This window comes from Ursus americanus, chromosome 22 (assembly GCF_024610735.1).
Source record: "Ursus americanus isolate L20-20 chromosome 22, mUrsAme1.1.p, whole genome shotgun sequence".
In the NCBI taxonomy this organism is placed as follows: Eukaryota; Metazoa; Chordata; class Mammalia; order Carnivora; family Ursidae; genus Ursus; species Ursus americanus.
Genome location: NC_142148.1, coordinates 29,240,731 through 29,253,272, shown reverse-complemented (window position 1 = coordinate 29,253,272; position 12,542 = coordinate 29,240,731). Strand labels below are relative to the sequence as shown.

The following is a 12,542-nucleotide window of genomic DNA, read 5'->3' as shown; positions in this document are numbered from 1 at the left end:
TGAAATGCCTGCTGTGTTTGAATCTGCTGTGTGACTTGGGGGCAAGTGTATGCCCTCTCTGAGCATCTAGCAGCCTTCCTCCTCTGTATAACCAGAAGGGAGGGAGGGGGACTTCCCAAGGCCACCTAAGCAGAGTGGAGCTGGCAAATCTCAGTGGGACAGTGCCCAGGGCCTTCTCCCTCCCTGTTTCTTACTGTTTCTCAGGGATCTACACAACACTTTTTCCTTTTCTGGGGAAAGTCCCCTTACCCAAATGAACGTTATCCTTGGTATCAGCTGCCTGCTCAGTGGAGAGGGCTTCTGGAGCTTTCAGAGCCCCTCCCGCCCTGAGCAAAGGCCCAGCATCCCCAGACCATCAAAGCCACACTCCGACACCGCCCACCCATTGTGCCCTTGTGGGAGGGGTGTGGGGGGGGAAGCCCCAGCCTTTGGGCATAAGAATCTTGGGGGGAAAGCTGGAGACAGGGCAAACATCATTTCGACTCAGCCTAGGAATCTGGAATCCCTTGTTGCTCTGGTAGAAAATAGCCTCCATTTTCTCATCTGCAAAATGGAGTGAATAATCACTGGCACCACCTAGTTCAGAAGGTAGATGAACTTTGGCAGAAAGTGATAATGCTGGCCAACATGTTGTCTGCACTCTGCATCAGGCAGTTACCTTGTTTGTACACGTGCAGAGGAGGCCCTACAATCACAGACTCACATTTGGGGGCAGGGGTCACCTGCAGGGGTATTCTGAGGGAATTTCCTGAGATACCAGGTTTGGGCCTGGGACCGGTTCTCCCAGATGGGTCCTTTTCCACTCGCTTGATCTTGAACTCAGCCTCTCCTAGGTGATGGAACCTCTGGTGGGGTTACTGAGAGGAAAGTCATTTCTCCGATGGGGCAGGAAGGAAGGCTTCTGGGAGGAGATGACATTTGAAATTGAGTCTCAAAGGAGGAACAACAGATGGGGGAAGAACGTTCCTGATGATGCAAAGGAAGGAAACGTGAAGAACAAGGTATGGGGATTTGAGTCAAAAGAGGTGAGGAATGGGGCTGGGGAGGGCCCGGGTCCTAAAGGGCCATGCCAGGAGTCTTCTAAGTTCATCCTGAGGGCCGTGGGGAGCCACTGAGGGTTCTTGAGCAGAGACAGGGTTGCTTTGGCTCTCCCGATGCAGTTTAGGAAAGGGGAGCACAGGGGCTCCTGGGTGGCTCAGTGGTTAAGCGTCTGCCTTCGGCTCAGGGCCCAGAGTCCTGGGATCGAGCCCCACTTCGGGCTTCTATGCTGGGAGCCTGCTTCTTCCTCTCCCACTCTCCCTGCTTGTGTTCCCTCTCTCGCTGGCTGTCTCTCTCTCCGTCAAATAAATAAATAAAATGTTTAAAAAGGAAAGGGGAGCACAAAGGGTCTGGAGTAGCCACGTGAAGACTAGGCGAGGCTGCCTGGGGCAGAGAACGTGAGGCTACCTCCGCAGGAGTCTTCTGGCCCCCATCTGCTGACCTGCCCTCGCCCTATCCCACCGCCAGGATCTGCCAAGCTCTTGTCCAAGGCCCACAGGACACGACGCCGGTCACTCAGCTTGCTCAGTGCTTTATTGAACCAAGGCCTGAAGAGATGAGTCAACAGGGCCTTCACGCACAGCCCTCCACACGTCCTGAGATTCAGAATCCAGACGTGGCTCGGTCCTTGGCTTCGCTGCTTCCACATTTCGTCTTGAATATTTCCAGACCTTAACGTGTAAAGATTTTTGTCCACACAGACAGACACACATATATTCTTGCCGCAGGCGGTCACGCTCACTGACATGCTTCCACTCAGCAGTCTGCGTGTGCAGGACATTGCGCATCCGTCGCTCTCCATCCATCCACCATCCATCCGTTCGTCCATCTGTCCATCCACAACAAGAGAGCAGCAAGTTCTGACCGGTCAGACCCCGGGGTTCACAGCAGTGGGGGCTGGGCTGCCAGGGGCTGAGGATACAGACCTTAGCCCTCACCCGACAGCCCCCCAATGAGGTCCTCCCTTTCCGAGGCAACAGAAGCTGGGGTCGAGTGGCTAATGAATGTTTGGAGTCTCTAACCCCAAGTGGAGAGAGGGCCCTAAATCTCAGCCTGTGCCTCCCCTGAGATGGGCAGCAATCGGACGAACGAGTCAAGCATTCAGGTAACACTGAAACAGGAAAGAGTAAGAGCTTCTGTTTGCGTTAGAGGCGTTCTCGCAGGACAGGAAAGAGAGGAAGAGAAAGGGGACGGGCAGACACACCCAGGAGTGCCAACGCCCCTGGTTCTGCTTTAGCCCATCCCCGGGGGGGGGGGGGGGGGGGGGAGGGGCTGTGGCTTTCCCCCAGCCACATACAAACAGAGCCTCTAGGAAAGAGGGGGCTTTTCTGGACACAAGAAGACAAAGGGTTAACTCAAACAAGAAAAGGAAAAAAAGCAAAAATCTTCCTGCTGGACACAAAATATTTCCTTTGAGCTGCACTTAATCCAATTTCACCAAGTCAACAGGCTGGGCTCTCCCAGGGGCTGGGCTGGGCTGGGGGGGGTGGCACGAGGATATGGGGTAGGATTGAAGTGAGACATGCGGATCAGGGCTGGGGGCAGATGGACAGGCCCGCCTCACTGTCCTTCCCCTGGATGGCAGCGGGGGCCTCCAGCAGACCCTCAGCCCCGCAGGCCCCCGGGTGGCTGGCACCAAGGCAGCAAGGCCAAGAAGGCAGACAGGACCGGCGCTGGCCCCTCACTGGTCCTGCAAGCGGCTGCAGAGCTCCCGCCGGCTCCGCTCCCCAGCCCAGCTGCGGGTCTTGAGGCGGAAGGTCTTCAGCTCGTCCCTGAAGGCTTCATGGTTCATGGGCCGGTAGTCCTGGGGCTCACAGAAGGTCTAGGGCAGGATGGGAGGATCAGGCAATGTGGGGGAGTGGGAACATTCAGAGGAAACCTCCCTTCTCCTTTGGCTACCGGCTGGCTGAGCCCATTCCCTGCAGTCCAGCCCTCCCGCGAAGGCTCCAGCCACCCTGACCCACGGTACCGGGTGCTGTGGGAAGAACTCCTTATAGCCGCCCTTGAGGATATACATCTCAGGGTAGTAGAGGCGGGGGTAGTCGTTGGCAGCTCTGTCGCGTTCCCTGATGAAACGGCACCTGGGACCAGCAGGGGTGTGGGGGTCAGAGCTGGGTGGTGTGGCAGGATATACCTCAGGGGACCTGTTCTTTGCACCCACGCCTTTGTGGGCCTTGGGGAGCCACAGAAGGCTTGAATGCAGGAACGTCAGCCGTAAGAATGCTTTTAGGCTGTTCGGCTACTGGATCCAGAGGAGGTTGAGAAGGTGAAAGGAAGGAGGAAAATCAAGGGGGTTGTTTCTAGAAGGCAGATCACAATCTTTGTTAGAGATAACTGACCTGGACAGAGAAGGGGGAAACATAAAGGAGAGAAGTGGACAAAATTCGAGAGATCTGTTCAGGAGGTCTGGAGAAAACTTGGTGAGCATGAGAGGTGGGGAGCAGAAAGATCAGTCAAACCGTGGAAGGGTCAGCATCACTGAGGCCTGGGACAGGGCCCTTGGATATTAAGGACACTGCTGGAGACTTGGAACCAGATCTTGGGGGGGGGGGTGACAATGGAGGGTGGACATAAGGCCTGATGGGAAGGATGGGGAGAGGGAGGTGGGAAAAGGGTACCATGCACAGGAAAGGAGGGTGAGGTCTGCTCCAGGGTGCCAGGAGACTAGAGGTCCAGGTCTAGTAGTGGCTGGGGCTGGGCTCAGGCCTCTTGGGCATCAGATGGCTCCAGTACCCCAAAGCCTGGGCAGGAAGGTCAGCAGCAGACACTAGCTAGGGACTCACATGCGGGGACCGCGCTCCGATGAGAATTCACAGTGGAAAATGAGGATGATTCTCTTGTCCAGATTACAGGGGGTGATGGGGCTCTGTAGCAGGAAGGTCTCAGCGTCCCGTTCCAGGGGCAGGTTCACGGCAGTCTGCCAGAGAAGCTGGAGGTCAGGCCACAGCCCTGGGGCTGGGTGGCAGATCCCTCCCAGTGCCGTCCCCACCTTTCAGACGGGCGATTCCACCTTTTACTGGACAGAATCCTTCCCCATGAGAGGGTGCTGCCCCCCTCCACTGATTCACCCTCCCCGCAGAAGGACAGAACTAGTGGGTCTTCGGGGCCTGTCCCCATCAGCCCACCTCACCTTGATGTGCCCGCCTTCGTACTCGTAGGGGTACCTGCAGTCCACAATCACAAACCTCTCCACGATGTTGCTGAACTTGCCTGCCAACAAGGCTGCCATCTGTGGGCCACAGAGGTGGGTCCCAGCAGGTCAGGCTGGCAGGAGGGGACTGACCCCAACCCTACCACCGGTCTGGCCTTGCAGCCCATCCCCAAGGAAGGTTAACAGGCAAAGAGCCATCCCAAGTGTGCCTGGAGAATGGCTCATCCCTGCGTACCGTTTCTGGTGAGATGTACTTGAGATCTTGGTGCTTTCCATCCACAGTCTGCAGAAGGAAGGCCTGAAAGGAAGGGGAGAGAGAGATTGAGAAGGGGGGGGGAAGGAGAGGGGGAGAGAGAGAGGGAGGGAGAGAGAGAAAGGAGAAAAAAGGGGAAATTGGCCAGACTAGGAGCCTGGAAAGGATGGAGTTTCTTTCCCAAGCCCAGAAGGCCACACCTGCTTTGACCTTCAAATTCAGCTCTGGTTCCCACAGCAACCCTATGGCACCTCTTGGGTCTGACATCTAGGGAACAACCCCTTCCAAGAGGAAATGAAGAAGGGAACAGAAGAGATGAACTCCTCGCCTCCTGCCCCCCCACTCTGCAGAGCCCCCCCCACCCCCCACCCCAGATGAGGCCTGACAAGGCTCCAAGCTAGAGGTTAGCTTGGAAATGTTTTCCAAGGTTGAAACACAACTGATGCCCCAGACAGATCTGGGGTAGAGTCAGGAGACCAAGGTCAAGGTGAGAATAAAGAATAAGCTGTGATGGACAAAGCCGGGGGTGGGCCGGGGGGGGGGGACGAGGTAACCAAGCCGCTGCTGAGCTCAGAGGGCCACACGGTAAGGGACCGAGCCTCCCGAGGGTCCCCACCACTCGTACCTTGGAGTAATCCCCGATCAGTTCTCGGTGGTCACTGTCCAGGATCGTCTCAATCTCATCATGACACAAGGACTTGGAGCGGAGGACACGGGCTTTCTGCAGGGTAGATGGTGGCCAGGGTCAGGGGCCAGGCTGCCTCTCAGTGTGGCTGGCACCTCTTTCCCTGCACCTTGCCCTCTGCCACAAACCCAGCCCAGAAGGGCTGGCAGGGTCTACTTGGACAGTGGCCGCCCAGCCCCATCCCAGAAGGGCACCCACAGGTTCTTCAGCCTCCCGCTGCTCATCTGGAGGGGTCCCGCTCTTCCTCCGCTTGCTCTGTACGGGCAGGTCCCTGTCGTGGGGCCGCTCCAGCCTTTTGAGGATGGGTCGGATCACGCTGCAGGGCATGGACGGAGAGCGGAAGAGCCGCTGGCACTTGCTGTACATGATGAGGTCCTGGCGGGGGGGAGGGGGAGGTCGGGGGTCAGAGTACCCCGCCCCTGCCCCCTACCAATCCCCAAGGTTTGAGGTGGCGCCCCCACCCCCAGAGACCCACCTGCTCTTCTTCCTTTTCTGAGGTCTTGACCAGTGGGGCGCTAATGAGGCTCTCCATGCCTGGGGGTACTGCATTGTCGTCCTGAGGCCAAATCAGCAAAGGGTATGGTCACACCCGCGGGCAAAGGCCAGCCCATTAGGCCCCAAGTCCTCCAGCATGGCCCTCTTTGGCCCTGCCAGCACCTCCACACAGGGCGGGCCCCCAGCACCAGGAAACTGCAGGGCCCCGCTTGCTGAGAAGTGTGGCCATGTGGGAAGGTCAGACTCGCCTCTGCCCTGCAGCGCCCTCCCTCACAGCAGCACCAGCCACCTGCTAGTCTCTGGTAGACCAGAGGCTACGACGACTCTGTTAGCACCGACTCCTCTTCTGACATCGGGATGAAGTCATAGTCTCGTGGAGGGAGGTCAGGGCTTTCCTCTTTTGGGAGATCCCAAGGAAAGGGAGGCCGATGGCCTGGTGGGGCAAAACTAGTTACCTTTAAGTCACTCTCCAGGATGTCCACAAAGCCATCATCTTCTTCGGAGGCCCCCTGGGTGGCAGTCAGGGAGCAGCGGCTTCGGGCAGGGGGACTCAGCTCCTGTACTTCCATCTTTCGCTCGGGGGTGAGACACTGTGCTCAGGACAGACACAGGCTGCTCAGGGGTGGGGACCCGAGGCAGCCCCCATCCCCACCCTTCTGAGAAAAGGTTCCTGCTGCCTCAGGGTTCAGGCTCCCCCTCCCCCACCCCCTCCCCCCCCAGGCTGCCTTCAGGGGCACCCACCCTACATGCAAGCCTGCTCTGCAGAGTTCCGCTCTCCCAGTGTACCATCAGGTCGGGGGCTGAGTTTGGTCTCTGGGCAAAGGCTTCTCTGCGTTCGGCCCACTCAGCCAAAGCATGGGCATGGCTGGGATGCGGGGGTTTCCATGGCATCTTGAAGATGAATCCATCCTGTGGGCAACATGGGTAGGTGTCATCAAATGCCAGAGAACCATCCCAGCACACCCCCTTCCTTCTCGCCCTGAAGTGCTCCCACTCCAGCCTTCTGGAAGCGCACATTCTCTTTGTCCTCCCCAGAGCTGCGGGCAGCTCGGCCACACGCCTCACTCTTCCTCCAGCTGCCAGGCGCTTGGGAGTTGGTGATGTTCCGTAGCACAGGGCTGTGGCCCAGAAGCCTCACCTAGAGAGCCAGGTAGGGCAGCAGGTACTGAAGGCTGCATTCCTCTGGCACCAGCCCTGGCCCTGCCTTCCCCCGTCCCTCCTCCAACTCCCCCAGGTTGCCCGTCCACCTCCAAAACCCCATCTCCCGCAACCAGACCAGGGATACCAGACCATTTCAAGTCTACCCTCTGGGATCCCTCCTGCCCCTCCTCAAGCCTGGCCAGGGCCTGAGCCTCCTCCAGTGTCAGGCCTCAGAGGGCACTCACTGGCAAAGACTGGAAACGTCGAATGGCAAACTGCTCGCTGCGGGAGGAAAGGGGGAGATGTCAGGGCTGGAGAGTAGGGGGCCCATGCAGGAGAGCACACAGGATGCCCCTCCACCATGGAGCCCTGCGCGTCCCTGTGGGAGGCAACGGGAGAGCACCCTCCCCATGTCTACTCCATCCAGCGGGGGGGCATGGGGAAGGCCTGGGGTAGGTGGACCACTAGAGCCCGCATGACGAAGGCTGGAACACTTACTTTCGGATGACTCGGCTGGCTGCCTGGATGGCCTGCTCAAACCTAGGAGAGAGAAAAGTCCCATGCAGCCCCCCTCCCCCTACAGCCCAATGCCCACCCCCAGCCTCAGGCCCCGGTCCACAAGGCCTGGCGGTCAGGGCTCAGGCCAGTAGAAAGGGAAGGGAAGAATGTTGACTTGCAGGGGTCCAGGTATTGGGGAGGGGGGAGAAGAGAAGCAGCCTGGGATTTTGAAGGCTGCCCTGAATGGAAGAGGGCCCAGAGAATGGAGCAACGGAGACAGCTGGGGCAGGTCACAGGGTGGCTGAGGCGCTACCAAGGCAACGGTCTTGCCAGCTTGCCCACAGGCTTTCCACCTGTATGCAAATCACCTCAGCGGGGCCATATGGCCGCCAGGAAAGGCATCCATCCGTCCCATGATGACAGACCGTGGCCGACCTTATCTCCAGGGTCTGGATGCCAGCAAGACTGGGCTTCCCTCCCCTTCGGTGGGGCTGTCCTGGCTCCCCCCAGGACAGGGGCCTGGTTTAGTGTGCCCCTGGATCAGCCACAGTGTGCCATGCCAGACCCCCTAGTGACAAATGTTCAGGGTCACATCCTCTCCTCCCTCCTATGGAATTTTCTAGGACCCAGCCTCTGTCCCACCCCCTTCTCCTGCCTTAGAAGAGGCCAGCAGGCAAAGAATTCCAACAGATGTTCCTTTTGAGGCTGGGGCACAAGCTTCTGTAGATAGGCCCCACCCCCTAGCTATGTTACCAGAGACCACCTGCCATGCAGGGCTTTTGTGTGTCTATGCGAACGCAGGCGCGCGCACACACATACACACACACACACACACAGAAACTGTAACCGTCAAAGCAGGTGCAGAGGTGGGGGGGCCACTGAGGGCTAGTGTCAGGGGGATAACTCCCAGGGGTGGGGAGGGGTTGTGCCCAGACAACCTGGCATCAGGAATGGTGAATTTTATTGGTTTGGTTTCCAGTCTGCACCTGCGCCTCAGGAGTAAAGCAGGGACGGTTCTGGGTTGCCACAAAAAACCAACCTGCCGTCCCCCCACCCCCACCCAGTTCTCTCCCTGTTTCCTGTTTGTGAACAAACCCTGTGGCCCAGCCCAGTCTGATCAAAGGCAGTGGGAGGAAAGACAGCCACTGCCCTAACCCCAAAGCCATAGTCCCTCGGCCCAGTCTGGGGATGCCCAGCTGTCCCCACTAATGCCTGGCAGCTGTTCTCCCCGCTGGGGCTCTAACAGCTGGATAGGGACAGCTGTGCTCTAGAAGAGACTACTCATGCCCCACAACCGAGGGGGAAGGATCTATCCTGAGTACAACTCCCTCTCCACTCTCTCTCATAAAGGGCCTGGTTCAGGGGTTGGCCAGAAAGGGTCACTGAAGCCAGAGGTTGCTGATAGGATGGCCAAGGGCTGAACCAAACCTGCCATAACTGTTTTGTTTGGCCTACAGGGAATTAAAATTTCAAATTAGTTGGACCATATTTTTAAATTGTGATCGTTCACAGGGTAAACAAACAAACAAACAAAACACGTGTATAGGTGAAAGAAAAAAGGGAGACACAGCAGACCTGTATTCCCACAGGCCAAGGGCTGGCTGAAGTATCCACTGCTTCCAGAAGCCACTAACCCCCCCGCCTGGCCCTGAGACCACACTCAGCTGCTCCTGTGGAAGCAGACCCTTCTCTGAGACAGGAAGCAGAATCTCAGGACTTGGGAGGTCAATGGGTCCCCCCGACATGTGGATTGGAGGGATCTGTCCACTCTCCCAGACTTCCATGGTGGGTTTATGCTGGAACTGGGATCCCCAAAGGCAGGCGCCAACTCCTTGGTAGTGGGGATCCCTTTTCTCTACTCACGTCTGCTCTGCCATCTGGGGGTCCATGGGGCTGGGAGAATCCATACACAAACCTGGGGGGACAGAGAACCTTGGTTTTGAAAGTAGTAGCATCTTTTACACACATTCCCCCGCCATGTCCCAACTCTATTCAGAGAAAGGAAAAACCTGTTTCTATTTTCGAGCTTGATACATTAAAAAAATGAAACAAAAACCCGCCCATGAACCCCCCTGAAATTGGGCAGGGCTCTATTCCCTGTTTTCTATGAAAACTCCTCTGTATAGGTTTTATTTTTTTTTTAACATTTTATTTATTTGAGAGAAAGAGAGAGCACACAGAGGAAGAGGGTGAAGGAGAAGCAGATTCCCTGCTGAGCAGGGAGCCTGACACGGGGCTTGACCCCAGGACCCTGGGATCATGACCTGAGCCGAAGGCAGGCACTTAACCAACTGATCCCCTCCTCTGTATAGGTTTTAACCCAAAACTTCGCTAAGCATTTTTCTTAAGCTGGTTTAAAGTAATTTGTTCTAGAAGAGATAACACCTTTTTAAAGAAAAAGGTTACAGCTGAAGGCAAGTGAATGTTACAAAATGACCAACTTTCAGCCCTCATGCCTCCCAGCTGGGGCTGTGGTTTAGGGACTTTGGCGCCTGGTTTTAAACAGGTAAGATCTCATCGCCCCCAGAGGGCCCCGCCCAGCTCAGCCAGTCTGGGCTGGGTGTGGTGAGCCCCACCAGAGGTGGGCAGGTGGAGGCTCCTGGGCCCACCAGGCTGTGGGGAAAATGTGAGTCTGATAAGCAGGGAAGTGGAGAGACCCAGGCAGCACCCGCCTCCCCAAGTCCCCTGGTACCCTTGAGCCTCACCTGCATCAGAAGCTTCAGAGGACTCAGAGGACAGGGAGGATTCAGATGCCCGCCGCCGGGACAGGGATAGACATGTGAGCAGGCTGCCCACCTGACGCTTGGGAGTGTCGCTGGGAAGGCAACAGGGACCCAGGGAAGGGGAAAGGTAAAGGTGGGGCTCAAGGGCTAGCAGGCCCATGTTCCCACCAGCCACCCAACTCTGAAGGGCCCACTCCTGTCCCAGGAAGGTGATGGCCCTGAGGGTCTGCCCTCTTCTCAGGTCTTCTGCGGAGGCTCTAAGTAGCTTGTCTCTGTTGATTAAGAAAGGTCCTCCTGGGTTCAGAGGGAGGTGAGCCCAGGGCAAGAGCAAGGAGGTGCGTTGAGGGCCATTCTGGGGGTGGCAGGGCAGCAGAGTAGCCCTGGAGGGCCTTCGCCAGAACTCTTCAGACCCCTACCCATCCACAAGTCTTTCTGGAGCAAGGGCAAGACTCAGGTCTCCATTGCCGCTGAGGGCAACCCAGCCTGGACACTGCAGGTTGCTCAGCAAGCAGGACCAGGGTTTAACCCCTTAACCTCAAGAAAGAACTGGGGGTGGAGGGAGCAGGGGCATGGATGTAAGAGAACCAGCCACCCTCCGCCACCTTCAAGTTCCCACTCCGGGGGAGTGGATCCCCTGCCTGGGGCAAAATAATGGTGATTAGGGCAGAGATTAGGGAGACAGCATGTTAGAGGCACGCGCCGGGGGGGGGGGGGGGGGGGGTGTCTCCAGAGGCTTGTGCTGCCAAAAGCAAGTCACCTGGAGAGTGTGCTCAGCACAGACCTGGCCTCATCGCCCTAGTCCCGGGTCCCTGAAGCAGGCACTACCCTGGACACCTCCCCACTCCGCTTCTCAGAGTCGGCTCCCACGCCGGGTTCCACGCGAGGCCCGGGATCAACACCCTTGTGCGGGCCTCTCACCCCGCACCCAGCGTCGATGGGGCCCCCTACCTGCCAAGCCCGGCGAGGTTGTGCATGGTATGGGTGAGGGTGGTGACCGGCGAGGAAGCGGCCGCGCGCTCCGGGGACCCCACGAGGCCATGAGCTCCCAGCTGGAGGCCCAGGAGGTGGCTGGGACGCTCGGCGCCACCGCGCATGCCGGCCGGACTGAGAGCCGGGCCCCGCGCGGGCTCCGGCTGGGGCAGCTCCATCGCGGTGGGGTTCGCCGAAGGCCGGAGGGAGGGCCGGGCGCGGGGCGACGCCGGGCACAGCTGGCCGGGATGAGGTGGGGAGCGGGCCCGGGGTGGAGGGGGGGGAAGGGAGGGAGGAAGAGCCACGGGGTCGGAGCAAGGGAGGAGAGGGAAGCGGGGAGGGTGGGGCGGGGTGGAGGGACGCAGGGACCGGCCACCAGTCCGGGAAGCCTCTAAGCAGCGGCTGCCACCTCCACCTCCTTATATATTCGAAAAATAACAGCGGCCGCGCCGCCGGACGCCACCAATGGGGGCGCGGGTTAGAGGAGGGCGGGACCGAGGGCGGGGCCCGCGGGGTGAAAGGCGCGGAGGTTGACCAGCCCAGCCCAGCCCAGTTCCAGGCTCTGGTCGGGACTAAGGAATTGGGGTTTCTCCTAACCCTCCACGCGCCGCCCCCCGTCCCCCTCCCCCCCAGCCAGGACTTGAGGATCTTGGCTTCCCAAATTCTGCTTCTCGGGATGTGGTTTGGAGTTACCCCCGGCAGAGAGGGTAGCCGCACCCTCTAGGGTGGCCTCAGAGAGAAACCTCCCCCCCCGCCCCCCGAGATTTAACATCACCTACACTCACCAGTAGGCACCATGAGAGGCTCCACTCCGGGAGTTTGCCAAACACGGCTGCACGGTGCGGTTCGTGTTCGCCACTCTACTTTATCGACCGGGACGTTGAGGCGTGGAAAACTTCATTAACTCGTTCAAGGTCACACGGGGCAAGTGGTAGAGCAGAAATTCACCCCAGGCGCTCCTGCAGCCTCTCTGCCCTCTGGACTGGCAGCACGGAGCGTCGGTAAAGCGTAATTGCCAAGCCGAGCCTCCCCCCACCCCGCACAGGAGGTAGACCGGAGGTGGGGGCCTCCGTATAACTCATGTGACCGCAAGGGGTCCAATTTTCTCCAGCAGCCTCAGAGAAGGCTCTCGTGCTTACCTAGCCATAGGTTCTGGCGATTGCGGCCAAAGAAGTGTCTTCGACCTCAGAACCAAGTTATGGAAATATCTCATGACAACTGACGTTTTGGCTAAAGTGATGTCAGTGGCATCACATTGATTAATTGGTGTTTCTTCGACGACCAGGGAAACTGAATCTGTCACTAGTTTAAACTGAGCATCTTCTAACTGATCACTTCCCAGCAAACTTGTTTTCCTGGAATGAGCCCTGGAAGGCTGCACCCAAAAGTGAATGGGCAGTAAGTGCTTTTGCATCTCATCTCCCCAGGGAAGAGGGGGCCTCTGGCTGGGTGGAGCAGAGCTCAGGAGAGCAGGGGCCCAGGCTCTGCTTCCCTTCCCTGCAGCCTCATCCCTCCAGCCAAGGTGCAGTGGGTGGGAGTGGCAGAAGGGAGGGCCTGGAGGTGGTCGGTTGGGTGGGCTAGGGGACTCGT

General features: G+C 58.3%; 1 protein-coding gene across 4 annotated transcripts; it reads right to left on the bottom strand.

The window, feature by feature from the left end:
• Positions 1 to 1,554: 1,554 nt before the first annotated feature.
• CDC25B (cell division cycle 25B) lies at positions 1,555 to 11,258 on the bottom strand. 4 transcript variants are annotated; one of them, XM_045808376.2, is made up of 16 exons: positions 10,932 to 11,257; positions 9,966 to 10,075; positions 9,124 to 9,175; positions 7,261 to 7,302; positions 7,008 to 7,044; positions 6,638 to 6,760; positions 6,364 to 6,531; positions 6,078 to 6,212; positions 5,603 to 5,683; positions 5,326 to 5,502; positions 5,068 to 5,163; positions 4,425 to 4,487; positions 4,169 to 4,267; positions 3,822 to 3,955; positions 3,008 to 3,119; positions 1,555 to 2,860 (listed from the first exon to the last, which is right to left on the bottom strand). In XM_045808376.2, exons 1-16 carry the CDS (start codon positions 11,129 to 11,131, stop codon positions 2,720 to 2,722), a joined length of 1,770 nt encoding a protein of 589 aa, XP_045664332.2. In that variant the 5' UTR covers positions 11,132 to 11,257; the 3' UTR covers positions 1,555 to 2,719. The 4 variants fall into 4 exon arrangements, with proteins under 4 accessions (XP_045664332.2, XP_045664335.2, XP_045664341.2 ...); XM_045808379.2 differs by having other exon boundaries at positions 6,409 to 6,531; positions 10,932 to 11,256; XM_045808385.2 differs by lacking the exon at positions 6,638 to 6,760 and having other exon boundaries at positions 10,932 to 11,258.
• Between the last annotated feature and the right edge of the window lie 1,284 nt (positions 11,259 to 12,542).

What these genes read in the sequence shown, in the direction of transcription:
- CDC25B (XM_045808376.2), bottom strand. Translation starts at nt 11,131, where the DNA reads ATGGAGCTGCCCCAGCCGGAGCCCGCGCGGGGCCCGGCTCTCAGTCCG. An exon ending in CTCTGAAGCTTCTGATGCAG is followed by an intron (nt 9,176 to 9,965) that starts GTGAGGCTCAAG and finishes CTGTCCCCCCAG; the next exon opens with GTTTGTGTATGGATTCTCCC. An exon ending in CAGAAAAGGAAGAAGAGCAG is followed by an intron (nt 5,503 to 5,602) that starts GTGGGTCTCTGG and finishes CCCCCCCGCCAG; the next exon opens with GACCTCATCATGTACAGCAA.